Source organism: Perca fluviatilis, chromosome 1, assembly GCF_010015445.1.
Source record: "Perca fluviatilis chromosome 1, GENO_Pfluv_1.0, whole genome shotgun sequence".
NCBI lineage: Eukaryota > Metazoa > Chordata > Actinopteri > Perciformes > Percidae > Perca > Perca fluviatilis.
In genome coordinates, this window is record NC_053112.1 from 755279 (window position 1) to 776995 (window position 21717).

General features: G+C 40.7%; 3 protein-coding genes across 6 annotated transcripts in view; all 3 read left to right on the forward strand.

Annotated features, from left to right (window-relative positions):
- The window catches only part of LOC120566319 (E3 ubiquitin-protein ligase TRIM39-like), a 503358-nt gene that overhangs the window by 132899 nt on the left and 348742 nt on the right, over positions 1–21717 (forward strand). The window lies entirely within an intron of this gene.
- LOC120566667 (E3 ubiquitin-protein ligase TRIM21-like) overlaps positions 1–21717 on the forward strand; it is a 174294-nt gene that overhangs the window by 122529 nt on the left and 30048 nt on the right. The gene's annotated exons all lie outside the window — the stretch shown is intronic.
- LOC120566682 (E3 ubiquitin-protein ligase TRIM39-like) lies at positions 1147–18447 on the forward strand. Of its 4 annotated transcripts, XM_039813284.1 has the most exons (4): positions 1148–1251; positions 4897–5217; positions 15343–16661; positions 16748–18447. In XM_039813284.1, exons 2-3 carry the CDS (start codon positions 4944–4946, stop codon positions 16641–16643), a joined length of 1575 nt encoding a protein of 524 aa, XP_039669218.1. In that variant the 5' UTR covers positions 1148–1251; positions 4897–4943; the 3' UTR covers positions 16644–16661; positions 16748–18447. The 4 variants fall into 4 exon arrangements, with proteins under 4 accessions (XP_039669203.1, XP_039669218.1, XP_039669194.1 ...); XM_039813269.1 differs by having other exon boundaries at positions 1147–1251; positions 4932–5217; positions 15343–18447; XM_039813260.1 differs by having other exon boundaries at positions 15343–18447.

The window sequence follows — 21717 nt, forward strand, 5'->3', positions numbered from 1 at the left end:
TAATTTAACGTTTAGTTTACATAAATATAACTACTAACCATGTCTACTAACCGTAGACATTCCACAAGAGACAACTTCACTTTACCAAAAGCAAATGGTCATTTATAGATCAATTTAAAAATGGAATGTACTCCCTGAACAAATTACACAATAAAGCAGAAACATTAGATTTAAAAGTTTAGTTTCAGAATCATCTATTGATTAGAGATGTTGAGTAGACACAGAAACTACATTGGTTGAGGTTTAACTAAATGTTTGTTTCATTGTGAGAAGTGTCCTGCGAGGGTGAAACAGATGTGATGATAAAATGTTGATGTAACTGTCTTAAAAATGGTTCAACATGAATGTATGGAATGCCCTATGACTGCACTGGTAAAGCATGTGTGTCTTTGTCTGTGTAATTTGTCATTATAATAGAGTTTTCATGAAATTATGTTATTGTGTGTTTAGTTTTTCTCTTATGATTTATTATTATGTATTGTTTTTATGTATTGTAATGTGTATGATGTGCATTCATTTTTGTATTGTCGCATTATAAAGAGAGTTGTAAAAAATCTCAGGAAGAATGCAATGGATGAGCTAGTGAGGATCCTTATAGCCCATGTAGCAGTGCTTTGCCTGTGCTTCGCCCCATGTAGTCCCAAGTCAGTATCTGCCTAGGAAATCGTCTAGTCTTAATCTGCATTGCTATTTGTACTCGTGAATAAGCAGGCCACAAGAAGTAATACGTTTTTTGTTTTGTTTTTTGGTTCACTTAACTTAGCTTCTTCCCCGGAGTTCTTGTTCTTTCTTGCAGATTTCCTTGGATTGTGGCGACACCTGGATCTTGTTCCCAGTTGCTGCCCTGGTCCTGCTAAATGTGATAAATACATTATTTAAAAAAAAACTCTTTATAAGAGCTTAAATGTGTTTGACACCTTAGATCACAAGACACATTTACACATCTCCAACGCCGAACACATTGGAGTAACGAATAGCACTGATGATCCCTTCCCCTCAGGCAGGTAAGGGGGAAGAAGCAGGAAATAAAATCACATTTCTAATTGGCTGACATCTACTATCTATTACGTATTGTTAGAATTGAGACTTGGACTCTGAACTTATGAAGGTGTGTTGGCGTCATCGGATCAGATGCACACAGACACCCAGACGGACAAGGAAGAAAATCAAAGAGCAGCTTGGTCTCTGCCAGTGTTTCCTCGACACATGAAGGTGGAAAGAGTCTGGAAGTCGACCTGAAGAGTTCAGCAGGTGAGAATCTTACCAGAGGAATATATAAATGTCTGATAATCAGGATCACTTTGATCACATTGTGATGTGTCGCTGTTTAACTGGACGTAGAAAGGTTTCTTCATGCTGATTGGCTCAGTTTTCGAACTATACCGTGGCCTTTGGGGGAGCCCCTTTTTTTCCACGGGCGGGGTGGGGGGGGTGGGTTGTGCGCTTGCAACTTACAATGACTTACAAAGATACATAACAGCTACAAGTGTATGGACTTTACAGGATTTACCCTATTATACTTTATCAACAGGAATAGATAGGTCAAACAGCCACCCACAAATAGTCTATAAACAAAGCATCAGGCTGTCTTTGAAATTTCACATGAACAACGGTTAAAGTTACTCAGGCTACCAAAGAATACCATAATTCCTCCGTTCAATGAAGCGATGCACCCCAAGCCTCCATGCTTAACAAACAGCCATGTATACGGGCTCTTCCAGTCCATAGCTTTAAGTGTCATTTGGTAAATTATGACCCTTTTAATGCTAAGTTAGCATTGTTTGACATGTTTGTGTTTTGACAACTTGGCATTAGGCTACCCTGTCATAAATATGTCATGGCAGGCCCAGTTACCAAACTTAGAGAAACAGTTTAGCTTCATGTGTTGACATCACATTTAACTGTAATTAAGTGGGTGTTTTTTACATTAGCTGTCATGAGACCATTGTATTTGTGTCATAAATATTTTTCCTTGACCTCAAGTAAAGTGGAACAGTTTGGACCTGTCATGGAGTTATAAGACCAGTTTGGTGAGAGTGAACTCAGTATCAAGGTGATTAAGAGTTTTGGACTGATAACGTTACTTGTTGAACTAAAAGGAGAGATTGACTTTGAGCTTTAATCTCCCTTATCAAAATATGTCTACGGAGCTCAAGTTACAGCACTTTATGAGATATTATAAATACTAGAAACACGCACGCTGTACTTCCTTCTATCTTTGTGCTGCTACAACAACTAAGTTTGTTCTCTGTAGATCAATGAAGTTTTATCTTAGAAATCTTAAAAATCCTCCTTAAAAAGGAGGATTTACTGCAGCACTTTGAACTCCATGGACCTCATAAACTGGTAAATGATTTATTGATTTTTCATATTAAACAAGAGAATTAGGGTTAACTAAACAATAACAGGTCCAACATCAGCAGTGGTGTTTACTTCTTTTCAATAGCTGTAAGAGATAATTGGGGGGTTTGAAGTTTTGACTGAAGGCACCACATTGTGACAGACATTTCTCACATTCCTGTCTTTCAACAGACAGATACTAAAATATAATAAGAAAATAATCAGCAGATTGATCAATAATGAAAAGAATAACTTCAGCTTCATATAAAATGGTGTAAAACAGTAAAATGCAGCTTACACCTGAAGGAATCAGTAAATATACAGATTATAGTACCACACCCACAGGGGACATTTTACTGCCCTGAGTACATTTAGCTGATAATAATTGTGTACTTTTATCTAAGTAATGTTTTCAATGTTGAACTGTTTTACATAGTGGTATTAGTATTGGTAGTAGTTTTACTGCACATTAGAAATGACTGAGAATCAAATCAACACCAGTTATTCTGCTACTTACAGGTCATGGTGGCTAACTGTTAGCACAGAGCTGAGCTCTTTTCAAGGTGGCTAACTGTTAGCACAGAGCTGAGCTCTTCTCAACACATACTGCAGCTTTTCACACACAACCACCTGAATTTCTGTATTTAACAGTTTGAGAAAACTAACAGGAGATCAGAGATCAGCTGAGAGTCGTTCAACACTGAAAGTATCACTTACCAAAAGTTGAACATGGAGAAACAGAACCAGATCTCAAAGAATTCCGTGAAATGAACACATGGCCTCTTAAGTTAAGAAAAAAGGTTGTGGGTGGGCTTACGTTTCCATGACACGCGGGACAACAACAGGATAGTTGGGTTTAGGAAAAGAAGAACGGGACGTTTGGGTTTAGGAAACATGACACACTGGACACGATCTCCGGTCTCCTGGGTGAAAGTCCTGTGTTTGACCCATCCTCCACCCCGACCAACCTCCCTACGCGGATTTTCGGGATTTCATACTAATCGCTACCGTAGTCGCTCTGTCATCGTCTCATTGACAGAGAAGATGACACGTAAATGGCACGTGGTGGTGCCATTTACAGTGGCACCACCACGTAATGCGCTGTTAACCCCTTAACGCCGACTGTCGCTAATTTGCATCAAACCCCTTCCATTCCAACTGCAGGCGAGATAGCGTGTGTATTCCCCCCAATGCCGGTTTGTTTACATGCGATAAATACCTCAGAACCTTTTGCATGCACTGGTTTCTCGTAGGACCGGTCGGAGTGGGAGATACATCCGGTTCACGGAAGCGAAATTAACCCTAACCCTACCCCTAACCCTAAACCTAACCCTAGCCTAAACCTAACCCTACCCCTAACCCTAAAGAAACTACTGTCAATGTTAAGGAGTAGGAGAGTGTTTTCTTTCTTGCCGTTGTCAAGATCCATGTATTTGTCAATTACAGTTTAGAAGTTCTAACAACTTTGTGACATGAATGAAATCTACTGTGTTTTATTAATTTTACCATTTTGTAAAGAATTTTACCATGAATGCCTGTTGTCGCTAATTTGCATCATACCTAAATTTATATCTATTCCATATGCTATAGACAAATTAACAATCTCAACTTCATTTAGCATCAGCTTGGAGCCAGAAACACACATAATATTTTGTTTATATAATTGTGAATAAATTCAGGCGTCAGGGGGTTAACAGTTCGTGATCATTTCACGGAATTCTGTGAGACCAGGCTGAGAAACATCTGCGTCACAACATGGGACAGAGTGACCTAACGTTATTTGTTGCTAAAGTAACCGTGGACTGTAGGCTAAGATCAGTCTCTCCACAGATTTTGAATATGTTTTCTCTTTATTCACACTATGTGTAGATATGGCTGCAATCTGAAGATCAGTTTCTGTGCTCCATCTGTCTGGATGTGTTCACTGATCCTGTCGCCATACCATGCGGTCACAACTTCTGCAAAAACTGCATCACTGAACAATGCAAATGTTGGCTGTTGTCTCGTTATATAGCGTTAACTGTAACTTAACGTTGACAGCAACGACCCAAAAAGTGGCTAGCAAACTTACCGACTCCCCATTGCAGCAGAAGCTGCTATGAGGTCAGAGGCTAGTGGATCAGGGTCTGGCTCTGCTTTGCGTTTTCCTGCAGTTTGTTTCCTTGTAGTTTCGTCAAAAATCGCAGCAGTATCCCACCACGGGACACCTTTGTTATTGTAGCGTTACATCACTCTGAGAGTCAATACTCGCGGTGACCTCGCCGTTCATTGTAACATTTGCAGTTTTTCTTTTTCTTTCAACTACTCAAACCTCCCAAATTCATCCCAAAATCAATTTTCATCGTCCCTGGCCCGTTTTTTATTGACCCCGAGACGACGGGAGGTCCCTAAGCTCGAGTCCTGGTCTCACGTTAACGAGCCACTTCAAAATGACATTAGCTCCAGCCCGCAGAGCAGCAGCAGGAGCTCTAACTGACTAAACTACACATACATGACATCAACACAGCTCCTGTGTTGGCCAATGAGAACTTCTGCTCTGATACATTTTTGTTTCAGTTTTCTTTCAGTTTGACAAAACTTTCTGATTTTAGCAGGAAGCCACGATGACAGCAGTGGACCTTTTCAACACTTTGGAGGATTTAAAAGAAGAGGAATTTAAGAAATTCAAATGGCATCTGCAGCAGCAAGACATCCTGGAAGGCTACCAAAGCATCAAAGTGGCCAAGTTGGAGAAAGCAGAAAGGCAGGACACGGTGGACGTGATGGTGAATACCTATCAACTTCAAGGAGCTCTGAAGGTGACCAAGAAGGTTTTAGAGCTGATCAACAGGAATGATCTGGTGCAGAGTCTGCCAGACACCAGCTCAGGACCACAAGGTCAGTCACTCTTTTTAATTTGTATTTAGAAAGAGTGGGTGGACATGAGAGACACAATACTTAATACTTACTTAATACTTAAGGAAACAGATTGTTATTTGTGACCTGCTGATACAACTTGTGCACTCGGCAGCAACACATTCTCCAGCTGTAAACGACGCCATGAACGATGCATCATTTAAGATTGTAGATATTTTTTTATAGATAAAAAAACATTAACATTTATTTCAGTGTAGTCTCTATTTGTTGTAACTTTACTGTAGTGGAATTTCAAGCTCATGCTCTTTAACCCTTGTGTGGTCCTTTGGGTCCCAGTGACCCGAAGGACAACACAAGGATTATGTACCTCCCTTTACTTTGTTGAGAATTGCTCTCTAAACCCTGTTTCTTGTAAAGTAAGTAAAGTTTATTTCTAGAACACATTTAAACACAGTTTAAGCTGACCAAAATGCTGTACAAACAAGAACTAAGGTGCTGTATTAACCCTTGCTTAGAGAGCAATTCTCAACAAAGTAAACGGAAGTACATAATCCTTGTGTTGTCCTTCGGGTCACTGGGACCCGAAGGACAACACAAGGGTTAAGTTGAGTTAGTGGTACCCAGGTCTCACAGCCTGGATGCCAGCCAAACCTAGCTCCGCCCACAACATTCAAGGTCGGGAAGTTCTGACTAGAATCTGAGTATGACCACGTCAGGCTACAGATCTCATTCAGGTCAGTGGCCAATATAACCTCATAACCAGGGGCGGATCTAGAAAAATATTTCTGGGATGGCAAGAGGGGGGCAGGAATTTTTGAGGGGTGGCAACATATGTCAGACGTATATTTACTGAATTTAATCAGTTATCACAGTGTAATGAGAAATAGTATATACACACTACAAAAGGGCCCAGGCTGCCATTTACACACTCATCCAGACAAACTTCATCTCATGCAATCAGTGTCCTGCATTTGGGGTTTCATTTGAAACAGTTCATATTAGGAATAAGTGACCATACAATGTGATCTCACTTAATAGGAGATATAGAAGTATGATAGAAGTAAGGGGCATTATCACAGGACAGGAATTAAGTTAAGACCCAGGTGATGAGAGGCAGATGTGTGAGAGGGGAAGCAAACTGTTGCAGGCAGCATTTGTACAAGATTAGGAACTGTCATTGATTAGTTCTAACCATCAGACTGGGTTAACACACACTAACACTTTAGCCTGGGAGAGTATTTTTAGGTTCATTTGTTTATTTTTTGTTTTATTTATATATTTTTTTTATTTTTTATATTTAATCTGAGCAATAGATCTAAAATACATTCTACACAAAATATAAAAACTCCCATCTCATCAAACTTTCACACTGACAACTTTCCCTAATTATTCATATTTAAGCTTTGTCATTTGTTGTTCTTATTCATATCTAACTTAGTATACTATGCATCAACAATTTCCATACCGTGTGGACCAGCTTGACTGGAGATGGTTGGTGATGGCCCAGGCACTCTGCTTTCCCTTTCACTGTCTGAGCCCTGCACCTTCTCTTGTCTCGCTTTCTCCCTCCTCCTCTTCTCTTTCTCCCTCCTCCCTCTCTTCTCCCTCCTCCTCTTCTCTTTCTCCCTCCTCCTCTTCTCTTTCTCCCTCCTCCTCTCGGTGATGCTCTCCCTCCATATCTTCACCGCTGTGGTCTTCTCCCACCTCCTCCTGTCCCTGGTCGCCTTGGCCTTGTATTCTGTCTCTGTCACGTTTCTGTTGCCCTTTTCTCTCTCCTTCCATCTCTTTTCTCTCTCCTTCCAACTCTTTCCTCTCCTTCCACCTCTTTCTCTCTCCTTCCACTTCTTCTCTCTCTCCTCTTCCACCACATCTTCTCCATCTACCTTGCTCACTTGTTCATTTTCTATTTCTCTCGCCTTTCTCTTTGGAGACAAAAACTGAATATGCTACCTTTCCTTTACCTTTCTGTACGATTCAAAGTAACAATGTTTTCCTTGACAGACGTTGAATCAATATTAGCTTTTGTAGCCTACTTTACACAGAACAGACGTCAGACCCTAAGTAACATTGTATAGTTGGCGAAATAACGTTCTTCAACCTGATTTTTATCATCTCAAAATCAGCATCGCAACTATGCTAGCACTGTGCTTTCGTTATAATTTCATTTCTTGATAGATAGTTAATCCGTTTTGACCTCTTTCCTCCTGTGTCTCCATTCATCGCGACTCCTGGCTCCCTCGCGCCAAGGCGCCCTCAGTTTTCCAAACAAAACAGGTTCTCTCCGCTCTGGCGTCATCTTATGCTGCATTCACTGCAGTCGGACATTGGAGACGTACGCTCGTAAATTGTCAAATTGGCCATAACTTTTACCGTAATTTGTTGCTGCCAACTGGGGTGGCAGCAGGGGTGGCAAGGCTTTCTTTTAGGGTGGCAGTTGCCACCCTATGCCACCCCGGTAGATCCGCCCCTGCTCATAACCTTTCCATGTGGACAAGTACTTCAACTCTGTGTCTCTAACAGTAACAGCTTTATGATAAGGCCAAGGTCACGGAGGAAGTCAACACATAACACATTCTGCCTGTCTGTTTTAGGCGCCCGTAATATCTTTCAGGTCTTTATAAAGGTTCAGCTAAACCTAATGCCCCCTTAAATAAACCTTCAGGAAGACAGGAACTTCAGAATGTTGGGATGGTACCTACACTGTACTATGTAATCCTAAATTCTCCTCAAGTGAGAATTCATTAAATGCTTCAGTGTAAGTAATCAAAGTCTCCCCAAACCTCCTGAACCAATGGGAAAGGAGTTGTGCTGCTCCTGAATTTTTCTTAAGCAGTTATGTTTGTATATGTATAAATATGTATAAAATTAAATGTGTACAAACCAGGGGTTAAAATGGGTCGGAATGATCTGTAGGCCAACAGAGTTTTGTGGAAATACCCCTCTTTTTCTAATAGAGACTTCACAGTCCTGATGGCCCGTTCAGCCTCACCATTGCTGCAGGGATATCGGGGGCTGCTTGTCACGTGCTTGAAGTCATAATCTCGTGCAAACTGAGCAAACTAATGGCAGGAGAATTGTGGGCCGTTGTCCGTGACAAGCACTTCAGGACATCCGTACCTAGCGAATGAGGCTTTAAACCTTGCGATTGTCTGTTTTCATGATGTACTACCTGTTAAGGTACACACTTCAATGTAGCGGGAGAAGTAGTCTACTATCACTAAGTAGTTCCCATTTTGCCATTGAAAAAGATCTGCTCCGACCCTCTGCCATGGTCTGCTTGTTAGGTAAGTTGTGAGCAGAGGCAGAGTGTTTGAGCTTCACGTGTACAAATCTTGCATCTCTCAACCATTTGATTTACCTGTGACTTGATGCCTGGCCACCAGACTGCTTCTCTTGCCCTAGCAAGGCATTTGTTAATACCTTGATGGCCTTGATGAAGCCTCTGCAGGATGTTGGGTCTTATGTGTTCTGGAAAGATGAGTCTTTCCCCTTTCATGAGTAGTCTGCCTCCTTCATGCAGAACTGACCGTTCTGGCCAGTACAGCAGCAGCAATTCATGCACATCTCGTCTGTGTTCAGGCCAGCCATTAGCAATGTACCGACTGAGACGTGTGCAGGTATTGTCAGAGAGTTGTGCGGTCTTGATCTGTGCAAGCTTTGTCTGTGTTGCTGGCAGACTGTCTACAACGCTATCAAGATAGGCGTTGCATTCCCTCTCCAGGTCTTGATCTGCCTCCGTGGCCATCTGTGGTAGAGGTGCTCTGGATAGGCCATCAGCTGGTTTTTACCTGGAACATGGACAATATTGAAGTTGTATCTGAGCAGCCTGAGTCTGAACCCCACTCCTCTTTCCCAACCCAACCATTGCAGGCAATAAGTACTAGCCATTCAGGGATGAGTTCCCTAATGAATATTCATGAGTTTTCCCTACAACCCTGCAAAAAAAAACAAGTTTGCATTCGTGGGCCCTGACTTCAAATTCAAAGCATCTTTATTAGTCTCCCCAAGGAGAACTTTGTTTTGGAGACAGAGAAATTGCTGCAAGAGTTACAACAGAGACACACAACAAGCACAGGTTTAAAACAGTTAGAAGTCAAATGTACATTGAACATTTAGGCTACTCAAAGAGCTGTGCAAATTGCAAATTACCATTTTCTATAGGCTACTTGTGCAAAAAAAAGCCATCCTTCCTATATTCTTCTGTTCTACCATACATGCCTTACAATCGCTCCTACTTCCATAGGTCACAGATATACATTAATGAATTCATAGTCATACATTCATCGCTGCTCATTTATGAGCTTAACTGAGAGAGGAACAAATGACTGCTTATACCTGTTATATTTGCACAGAGGAACCCTGTACGTCTTTCCTGAGTTCAATAGCTCAAACTCTGAAAACAAAACATGAATTATCAGATAAAATTATCTTACACTGCCTGATTGTTGCATGATTAAAAAGATCCTGCGGGTTAAGGGGTACAGGTATTACCATAATTTTGCCTGCCGTCTTGACCAGATTGAAAATCTAGTTTTGGATTTGACTGTCAAATTTCCAAACCAGCTGGTAATACCATACCAAAGAATTGACCCCAAACACTGTAAGTCTGCGCAAAAAGTAGAGACACTGATGACTTCTGGCACAGATATTTGTTACATGTGTGCGCCAAATCAGGTCATTATCAATATGAACTCCTAGATATTTAACCCTTGTGTTGTCCTTCGGGTCCCAGTGACCCGACCTGCTTGATGTCATAACCATGGATGGCCACGGTGCTCTGATCTCCAGGTGATCTGGGGTCTACCAGCATTTCCACAGTTTTCTTTGTGTTAATATGAGGTTGGTGTGAATCGCACCCGTTGACAAACTTGTCCACAGCAACTTGGTGGATGCTTATATTGCTTTTATTTAGTAAGCAAACTGAGAAGGACAGTGTCATCTGACAATTTTACTATATGTTGGTTTGGCTCAGAGCTGATGCAGTCATTGGTGTACAAATGTAAACAAAAGAGGGGAACTGACACACCCTTGGGGGGCGCCAGTACTGCACCTTGCTGGATCAGACATGGAGGTGTTCTTCACCTGCTGTGGCCTGTTTGACAAAAAGGAGTGATACCACCTGATTAAAAAGGATTGGATTGAGCTAAAGGCAGAAATAAAATCAACAAAAAGCAGTCTGGCATATGCAACAGGAATTTCAAGGTGCTTCAGAGTGAGGTGCATTATTGTTGATATGGCTTGTATGATATCACTTGTACTACGATTTTTTGTATAAGCGAATTGGTATTTATCTAACATTTGTTACACATCTGTGTGTGAGTTTTTCTATTATAAGCCTCTCCAAAGATTTTAAAACAATGGAGGTAATAGCCACTGGCCAATAATGGGGGACATGGGGGGGGCATGTCTCCTGGGGACATGCCTTTTTGGGTACTGGAATAATAATAGACTTTTTCCATAGATTTGATACTGTACATGTGTCTATAGAGAGTTGAAATAATTTATAAAAATAAATATATAAAAAACATAATTCAAACCGCTGTATCGCATTGGCAACACACGGCTCAAGAAGCCAAGAAATAGCCGATATGTAATTCCCTCCCATTAAAATCTATATATTTCATAAATATACCCATCAGGGAATGTTAACAGGGTTGTCGGTCTCTAAATGTTTTTTGTATGAGCGCACCTCTCTCTCTCTCTCTCTCTCTCTCTACACCGAGCTCCGCCTGATCTTCTATAAGAACGGTGATGCCGTTATCAATCGAGTATTGATTGGTCAGTAGGCGGAGCTTTTACACCGGTTGATCTCTAATCTCCAACATAACCTGCTCCCAACCAGGTTAGGCGTCCACCATAAGTTACCACGGCGATTGAACCCAGTGTCAAGTGATCCACTTTCGTGATACAGAAAACCCTGGGTTGAAGCTGAAGTTACCTCGTTAACCCCAAATGTTGCTTCATAGTCCTTAGTAAAAGTGCCAAACAGCAGCTCCATTACCTTGTTCTAGTTCTGCCTGCAGAGCCTGGTAAAAAAGTATAAAGGTTTGGAAATTTGTGTTACTTGTGCTTATTTATTTTTTATGTATTATTATTTTATTGATTTTATTTTTTAAGTACTTGAATTTACCTGGATTATTTTAATTTAAGCTATTTTGTAATTAATTTAATTTATTTTATTGATTGGATGAACTATAATTTGCCTAAAGGTGATTATTTTGTATTTTTGTCCGTCTGATTGAATGCTTGTGTTAAAAAATAAATCAGACGTTACTCAACAGTTACTCAGTACTTGAGTAGTTTTTTCACCAAGTACTTTTTTACTCTTACTCAAGTAATTATTTGGATGACTACTTGTTACTTTTACTTGAGTCATATTCTGAAGTAGTTCTTAGCGTCAGGTTTGTTCTGTAGATGGCGATGGACACAGTCTGTGATTGCCTTAGCTGCTCTGCTGGCGTTCCCACTTGGTGGAATATACACACAAATATGTTGGCAAATTCTCTTGGCAGATAATGTTGCCGCAGGGTAACATACAGCAGCTCCAGGTCTGGGTTGTATATTTTGTCTCTCACTGCAAAGTTACGGCGTTTGCATCTCTGTCTAACCGTATGGGAGAAACCTTCAATTTGAATAAAGGTCTCTGGCATTCGTCACTAAACCAGGTTTCTGTAAAAGCCATTAGACCAGACTTGCAATATTCGTAGCAGGCTCCAACCTGTTGACGCAGTTCATCCAGTTTGTTTTTAAGGATCGTGGGTTGCAGAGAAGCATGGGTGGTAGCGGTAGCTTGGTAGCTCCTCGGATTGCGCCGTCTGAGGCCGCCTCTCCTACCCAGTTTCCTGGCCTTCCCGGTCCATGTTGTTGTCGTAGATCCCCAGGCACATCGTGGAGCAGATCAGGCGACGGTAGCACTTTAAGTTGAATTTTGTATTCGCCTTCAAGTTTACCTGAACCTGAGAATACATCTGGGTAGGTTGAGTGGAACTGTGTCTCAGCATTATCTATGCTATGGAGCTGGGGACAACATCTTCAACATCTTTTGCTGGACACTCAGTCCATGAGTCCATAGGGGTTTTTCCACACCTACCACACTGTATTGGCTTGGCTAAGGAAGGCTGATGCTGAGTATAGCTACCACGTTGAGGTGGCTTCTTTCTGTTTGCCTGTCTCTTACTGTTATATGACAGTGCATCCACTTGGCCTGGTGATTCTGCTGCCCGCACAATAGCTTGCTGGTTTTTTCACATCCTCATGCTGCCTTCCTTGGACTATGGCTGTGGCTAAATCCAACTTTGTGTTATGGGGTGGCTGGGAGGAGTAGGGAATGGCGGACCCAAAATGCAGAGAGAGCAGGCAGGCAGGCAGGAGGACGTTTGCAGTGGAGAATTTAATATAAACAAAAGGCGGCAGTACAAAGACTGGAAAACTCTCAAAAAGGAACTGACGGAAAAAACATAGGCAGGAGTACACGGACGCAGGCACAGACACAAGGCACAGGGAGGAAACACAAGGACATGGCTACAAACTAAACAGGAACGGGACAAAACGATCTGACACAAGACAAGGGGAACACAGAGGCTAAATACATGAGGTGATGGGTAAATCAGAAACAGGTGAGACAACAGGTGAAGCACATCAGGGCGGGGCAGGACAATCAACAAAGGCGGGAAACAGAAAGCAAAGCTAGACATGACAAGACAGAAGACCAGACTATCAAAATAAAACAGGAAGCAGGACAAACAGACAAAACATGACATAACCTAAACACAGACACTTGACACAACACTAGACAAAACCAGGGATAACAGAGACGACAGGAACACAATGCAGAACAACAACAATGGGGAACAAACACGCAAAACACAATACGGTCAAAACAGGGTATCAGAAACATACAAAACAGGAAAAATACATACAAGGGCAAACACATACAAACAGGCGGCAGAAATGTCCAAAACCATAACACTTTGGGTTAAGTTGAAGTTTCTCTGAAAAAATTTCGTCATGTATGCCGACTACAATCTTATTTTGGATAATTTCTTCACGTAGACAGCCGTATTTGCAATGTTCAGCTAGTTTGTGCACCGCAGTAATAAAGTTATCTGCAGGCTCACCGACTTCTTGACATCGTTTGTTAAACTTGGCTCGTTCATAAATTATATTATGCACGCCAACAAAGTGTCCATCAAAAGCCTTTGTAACCATGTTGTAGTCATTTGGTTGTTCTCCAGTCAATTGCAGCAAACTGAGGATGTCATCAGCCTTATCACCCATTGTGTAAATAAGAGAATTCACCTGATATGCTCTGTCTTTTTCCTTTAATCCAGAAGCAATTCTGTAGCTATCAAATCTTTTTATCCACGCTGGCCACGAGCTTGGCCCAAAGTCGAATGGTCCTGGAGGTATTATTGTGAATACATGGTTCATGCTGTGTGTTTTAGCTAGCCGCGGGCTTTTTAACTTCTTGCCGACTCAGTTTTCTTCTCTCTCCACAGGTCACCACGTTGTCACACCCCACACCAAACATCAAAAACTTGTTGTCTGTGTCACTAGACTTCGTCTGTCAAGGGTTATTATCTTCTGACACCATGTATTGTTCCTCTATACTTTATACTCAAGGAGACAACAGTCAGGATACAACTCAACAACTTTTATTCATTCTTCTTCTACCTACATACAGACATATCATTGTCAGTAGAGTCCCGTCCTAGAGCGCCGCCAGGTGGCTATAACCAGCCATTACAGTAACGTGCTGCAGGTTTGTTGTTTTTAGCTGAGGTAGAAAGAGAATATTCGGTTAAAACAGATCGTGATGCTGTCCGGCCCTTATTGTTCTCCGTGATCTGCATGAAGTATGTAGCTGCGGTGTGTTTTATGTGGACTGACTGCGTCAGACTCAGTGTAATATTTTGGCCTTTGCAATGTTATAACTTTGGCCTTGTGTGCTCTGATTAATTTGGCATGCAGTTATCACACCAGTCATTATTTAGATTTAATAAAAGGTTTAGATTGCAGGGGATATGTGTGGACCCTCCCAAAAGGGATGAAAATAATAGTTTGGGGGGTACTGAAAAAGATTTAACAAAATGTAATATTAGCCTATCCAAAATTGTATGTATTTAAATGCAGTATTACCATAACATAGCAACAATTCAGGAAATAATCTAATGAAAGAAGATTTTCAAACCCTCACTCCCCATTGGGCTGTACTATTTCTCTGGTACGTTCAGACTGTGTTCTTTGATATCACTTAACTAGCTGTCAAAACATACATATCTGGTGCTGGTGTCAGCGAAATTAAGAGTAACTGGCTGAATCAACTTTAATCTCTGCCTATGGTTTTGACTGCCATGTATATCATCATGCATTGTGCATTGTGTTAAATGTTATGAGCAGCTCGTCATCTAAACAGGTTTTCAGAACTGTCTTAATTTGGTTGTTAATAGTTTTTCTCTCATCTGTAATGAAGTCATAATCTAGCTAGCTAGCTAGCTAAAAGTTAATGCAGCTCCTGAAGCTCTCTGTACCAAGCAAATATTGTCCATATCTTGATGAAACTAAGCCAAGAATGGTTGCATGAATGCAAGCAGTTTATTATCTCATGGACAGGGTTATCGGATGGAAACATGCTCAAATGTGTGTGTTTGAACTGCTGCAGAAGCTAGCTAGGCTAGCTAGTCTATCTGTATTTAGGCGTGAGATAGGTTTTCACTCCCGTCCCAAACAACATACAGATCGCTATGGTTTAACCGGAGGTCTACCTTCCACTCAGCGGCCATGACCATTGCTGCTGCTTAGCGGTTTAATGAGGCAATTTATAATTTTGTGCAATTTCATTCTTAATGTCTTAACAAGAGGGAATCTGCACTAATATTCAGGGAATTTTGCATATAGATTAGTGGTTGTCATGTGTGTATGCCTATATAAAATGGAGAGTGACGTCACTAGTCGAAATAGCTGTACCCCCCGAAGCTCACGGTAAAATTTGAACATTGTTAGCGGCCTCTGTCCCATTCGATGCCACTATTCCATCATATACACACACAAACAAACACACACGGCTCCCTAAATCCCACAAATGCTCACATTTCTTTTTAAACAAATAACAACTTTTTAATTACATGTATGTTTTTTCTCTCGCAGTTTGTGTAGTTCTGGCTGCTGCCAGCAATGTGCCATCTGAAGAAGAAGTGTCCAAACCAGGAGAAGTTCCCTGTGACGTCCCTGTGGAGAACCTGGAACGCAGGATGTGTACGGAGCACGATAAACCTCTGGAGCTGTTCTGTAAGACCGACCAGACATGTGTCTGCATGCTCTGCACTGTTTTAGACCACAAGACGCATGATGTTGTTCCTCTGAAAGAAGGATATCAAGGAAATAAGGTAGAGCTGGGGAAGACAAGGGCTGAAATTCAGCAGATGATCCAGCAGAGACGACTGAAGATTCAGGAGGTCAAACACTCAGTTGACTTTAGTAGGATACATGCAGACAGAGAGATAGCAGAAGGTGTTCAGGTCTTCACTTCTCTGAAGGAGTCTGTTGAGAGAGGCCTGAATGAACTCATCAACACGATCAAAGAGAAGCAGAAAACAACAGAAAAACAGGCCGAAGCTTTCATCAAAGAGCTGGAACAGGAAATCTCTGAGCTGATGAAGAGAAGCACTGAGGTGGTGCAGGTGTTACGCTCTGAAGACCACCTCCATCTTCTCCAGAGTGTCCAGTCCCTAAACATCCAACAACCTCCACCCACCAAGGACTGGACAGAGGTCAGCATCCGTCCATCATCATATGAGGGGACTGTGGTGAAAGCTGTGATTCTGCTGGAGGAGACACTCAGTGAAGAGATGAAGAAACTGCTTGAAGCCGAGCTGAAGAGGGTCCAGCAGTATGCAGTGGATGTGACTCTTGATCCTGATACAGCACATCCTAATCTCTTCCTGTCTGATGATAGGAAACAAGTGAATGATCGTGATTTACTATCTCTGCTACTCAGGAAGAAACTCCCAGACAACCCAGAGAGATTTTCTAAGTGTGCTTGTGTTTTAGGAAAACAGAGTTTCTCTTCAGGCAGATTTTACTTTGAGGTTCAAGTTAAAGGAAAGACTGACTGGGATTTAGGAGTGGTCAGAGAGTCGATCAAGAGGAAGAGAGTCCTCAAACTGAGCCCTCAGTATGGTTTCTGGACGATATGGTTTAGAAATGGAAATGAGTACTACGCTGCTGGAGTCCTTCTCTCTCTGAAGTCTCCTCCTCAGAAGGTGGGGGTGTTTGTGGATTATGAGGAGGGTCTGGTCTCCTTTTATGATGTAGATGCTGTAGCTCATATCTGCTCCTTTACTGGCTGCTCCTTCACTGAGAAACTCTTCCCATTCTTCAGTCCCTGTGACAATGACGATGGTAAAAACTCTGCCCCTCTGATCATCTCTCCTGTCAGAGTAATCTAATCACTGATCTCATTTCAGGTATTTAAGAATTTTCAGAATTTATTTATTTTCAATTAAGGGAACAAATGTACATATTCATATATTTTACATCTTATTTTCTACAGAATCTGTTTCCTGTGGTGACTGATTTACACTTTACTACATTTATCATCATATGATTAAATGTGCAGCAATTATTTGCAAATTGAATCAAACTTCATCTTGACATATTTGGTGTCTTTAGAGACTGATTTCTTCTGGAAGTTATAATAAATGTCTGTGGGTTTAACAGAGGTTTAAATGGATACCGTCCACATAATTAATGTGTTGATGAATTATGACTAGAAACAAAGCAATTACAGATATCCACAAATGTTTGTTTTAAAATTAAATTAAAGGTAAAGTGCAAATCTGAGGGGACAATTAGGATCTAACAGGTATGTGGGGTAAATTGGTTGTCTGATGTTTTTATTTTTTATATTCCTCAATAATGAGACAGGAAAGAAAAAAAAAAGTCTTAAAACTAAACATACAGCTAAATGTAGCAGCTTTATTCAAACAGGAAGCTACACTTTTCCTTTATTAATGACACTTGTCAGATGGATAACTCACTTCAAGGTATAACATGTAACATTTTCACATTAAAATGTCTAAAAAGACTAGACCTATGTAATATATTTTCTTGAGCTGTGTATTTATATTATCCCAAAGGTAGCAAAAAATGTTTAAGGTAATGGCAGGGAGGCTAAAATAGAGAAGTCATGGCGTCATATTATTGGTGTACACAACATATGCCATTAATATATTGTCTGGCCATAGAAGGGAAGTTTTAGGGGGTCGGCTACACACTGACCTGTCAATCAGGACAGAGGCTTAGCAATGGTAACCATGCTAACACTGTGGACATAAAAGAGACTGGCTCTTGTTTTAGCGTGTTGTCTGTGTTTTTATTTTAAACTTTGACCCTCTCTCTGTGTGTTTTCACTTCATCAAAGTAAATTGGAACATTAACTTGTTTGTGACTCCTTGAACATTATTTCTGCCTGAGTCACGTAGTGTGGGTTATCGCCTAAGATCCCTCACTACTTCAACATCAGTCTGTCTTTTGTTATTGATTTGATTGAGAGACCCTGAGCAATAGAAATATCATACTGTCGGCTTAAGTGTTTAAGTTTGTCAAAATTACAGTAATCATACTTTCATCATTTTTATTCATATGACAATTATGTGTGTAATAACATTTAACTGTGACAATGATGATGGTACAAACTCTGCTCCTCTGATCATCTCTCCTGTCAGAGTAAACTAGGGAACAAATGTACATATTCATATATTTTACATCTTATTTTCTACAGAATCTGTTTCCTGTGGTGACTGATTTACACTTTATTCCATTTATTATCATATGGTTAAATATGCAGTAATTCTTGGCAAATTGAATCAAACTTCATCTTGTCATATTGTCTTTAGAAAAGAGATTTCTTCTGGAAGTTATAATAAATGTCTTTGGGTTTAACAGAGGTTTAAATAGATATCGTCCACATAACGTGTTTCATGATGCATCAAATTATTATGTTGATGAATTATGACTAGAAACTAAGCAATTGTAGATATCCACAAATGGAGAACATAAATGTTGGTGTTTTTTTGTCATTTTAAATATCTAAAATTAAAGGTAAGTGCAAATCTTATGGGACAATCAGGATGTAAGAGGTGTATGGTGTAAATTGGTTGTCTGATGTTTTTATTTGTTATATTCCTCATTAATGAGACAGGAAAGAAAAAGTCTGAATTATTGTGGCATAATTGCAGAAATAAAGTTTGTTGAGACCAAGAATGTTAATGGTGTTATTCCTAAATCAGTTCTTCTGATATCACTTTAAACTGCTGGTTCTGTTCTTTCTACCACAACAGTTGTACCTTTTACTTTTAAATGTAAGCCACTCTCCTATTTGGAGAACCTGCTGTTGCACTTATTATGAATCCCTCCTGTTGTCCTCGAGTCAAATATGACCCATTTTCTAAAAGTTTCTATATCATAAATTTGGGTTTCTATCAACCAACACGTCCAAAATAATAACATGGATTCTTACCACGCTTGTGATGGAAGTTTTCTTGAAGCAGCAGAGTTTAGTAAATATCAGTGATAAAAATGAAAACATATAAAGACTGTTTGAGAATTTAACCAAAGTCTGGTCTTTGAGCATTTATTATATTTTGCAAAATATGAGAATACAGATTCAAAGGTACATGCAGTACAACTGAATGAGCATTACTAAACTCAAATCTAAACATCACATCATCATATAGTCAAAACCTCTCTCAAGCCACCCCTCTAACTTTATCTTTTAGCCTGGCCATAGTTGAAAAGAGGACATCACCAAAAGTCAAACCATCCCCACCTTCCTCCCTGCTCTCTGTTCCCAACATTAGCCTAAACAATAGTTTATTTCAGGAGGCAGTAGGAGACATGGTTTGTGGCCTTCTCGACTTTGTCTGCTAAAAAGTTAAACAAAATGAGAAGCTAGAGTTTCTTAAACAAAAACCACTAGGCTAATAGTTCATGGTTGCTGCTGTCCCTCTCTGGTCTTTAAGAGTCTAAGAGGAAGGAACAGCATTTTGTGGAGGTTTAAAACAATCTTTAAGCAAATGGTTAAAATCATTAATCAATAATGGTTAAAATAAAATTTGCCACCACAGTCCACCCTTTTGATTACAAAATAATCACACAAATACATTTTACTTTAAAAATTCAAACCTTTACTTCTTAAGATTCAAACTTATGGATATAATTGTCTATTGCTGAAATGCTGTTTTTTGAAAGGGGTACAAAAAAAACCTTTTTAATTGTAGCAAGCGTTCACATCTAAGTAAAAACAATAAAACAAAAATTTTAATCAGTCTTACACAGTATCAGAAACGGTGTCCAGGACCTCATCATCATACCTGGACAGACGAAACAAGTCAGAGGACTCAGTATTCTGAAGTGCCTGATACTGTATCATATTTACCATGAAGATGGAGGAAATCATTTTCTTGACTAGTGGGATTATGCAGCATACACAGATCAGGAAACCAAACATCAAAGTTATTAGTGGTGCAACAAATGTAGCTAACCAAGCCTTCCATCCCCCTTGAAAACCCCAGGCCCACCAGTCCCATCCTGCATAGTGTTCTGGGACGTCCTGTGCTTTGAGATTAGTCAAAAGTAGGTTCAAGTGGTGAATGGTGTCAGTGATGTTTCCTGAAATGTCTGGAATGAATGTGCAGCAGTGTGTGCCTATTATGTGACAAAGGCCCCCCTGTGCTGCTAGCAATAGGTCCAATCCCATCTAATGCTGCATTAGCATGTTTCTCATAGCTCGCATAACAGGAGGAAATTCTCCAAACCCTGAAATCATCATAGCAGTCAAATTCTCAAGACTTTCCTGAACCCGATCAATATTATGTGCATTGTTTACTGTTCCATACCAAGGAAAGAATCCTGCTGCAAATTTAGTTCCTGGGCTGGTAACCTCTCGCTTATCTCTAGCAGAAACATCAGATGTGGGCACGTACATGGGATAGTGGTGAGTTGTATGCACAAGGGAAGTCATAACTGTAATGGAAGGTGTCAAATATATCATACTACATCTTCCTGCCCATCGTGTAGTCAAAATCTGATACCAATGGTCTCCACAGAGCCAAACATAATCCACTAGAGACCCTGCGCCAGAATCATCAGGCCAACGCATGGTGTGAGTCAAAGATGGTATCAGTACTGTAGCACTAAGATACCCTGGTGTGGAGTGTAAGCATGCACTAATATTTAAATCCCCTGTTGCGCACGTACAATTCAAAGTCCGCTGACAACCCGTGGTTACCCCCAAATACTGAGAACCCATGCGACGAGGTCGTTCAATGCATAGGGCATGCGTCAAATTCTTCATAAGGCTATGGTGAAACTGTCCTATACTATCAGATGCTTTTCCATTTTTAGTTTTAAAAATAGTACCATTCGGAGCACGCACAGTGCGATTTGCAAAACCTCCACAAGGTGAAGGTTGAATAGAAGCCGAATAGAACTGACCCCCCTCCTCTCTAACATCCTTGAGTGCTGTCAGAGCACAGACAACTTCTGTGAGATTCATTGTGTGTGGTTTTACAGGGGTAGCCTGCTTCTGAGAGTGGGGAAATAGTGAACCAACATAACAAGAGTCATTATACCCTACACCATGCGTGAACTTCTTAACTAGGCCAAGCCATGCATTAGTGGAGAATGCATCATTATCCTCAGAAGATCCCCATCTGTTGGATAAACTTTCAAAAGTCTGCGTCAAATGTGGTGATTCTGTGTCGGATGTGGGAGGTGAGATTACTTCAAGATAAAAAGATCCACAGGGAAGCCTCCCTAAGGTCATAATACACACAACAAAGTAACCTTGGTCCGAATACTGAGCATTGGTCAATGTTAACAAGATGCCTGTTGAGGAATAGTTTACATTCTTTATTGATAATCTATTGGTTAGGTTTGTGTGGTCGTTAGGAACTTCATAGCCCCAATCTGCATTACCTGTATACCAAACAGCTTGTTTCCATGAGGAACATATGGGTCCTCCTTCTCTGTAGTATCCTAAATCCATTATCACTGCAATGTAACATACATATACCTCTCTCTCTCCTACTGATGCTCCATGCTCCCCGCACCACACAAAGTCACAGAGCTGAAGCATAAGAGTGGATGTAGTGTTGACCATGATAGTAACATTAGCTCTGTGATAACTGTTGTACTCTGAACGCCATCTACTCCTAGACGCAGAAACTGTGGAACGCGTCACTCGCTTTCCCTCCCATGCTCCTCACTGGTGTTCCTAGTGTGTCTGGTGTTCTTGTTCGGAGAAGTGGTGTTGGAAAAAATGGTTACTTCAGTCAGCGGTTTATCATATCTTTCTAACATTACGAATGCAAAAATCACAAATGCAGCAATGAAGAATAAACTCAGTACAAATTTGGACCCCCCGAATCTCCTCGGAGGGTACCATTTCAGTAGTTTCTCGTGCTGCTCCATCATGTGTGCATATCACAGCACACTGCTCCTGTGTGTGTGTGTGCCTGA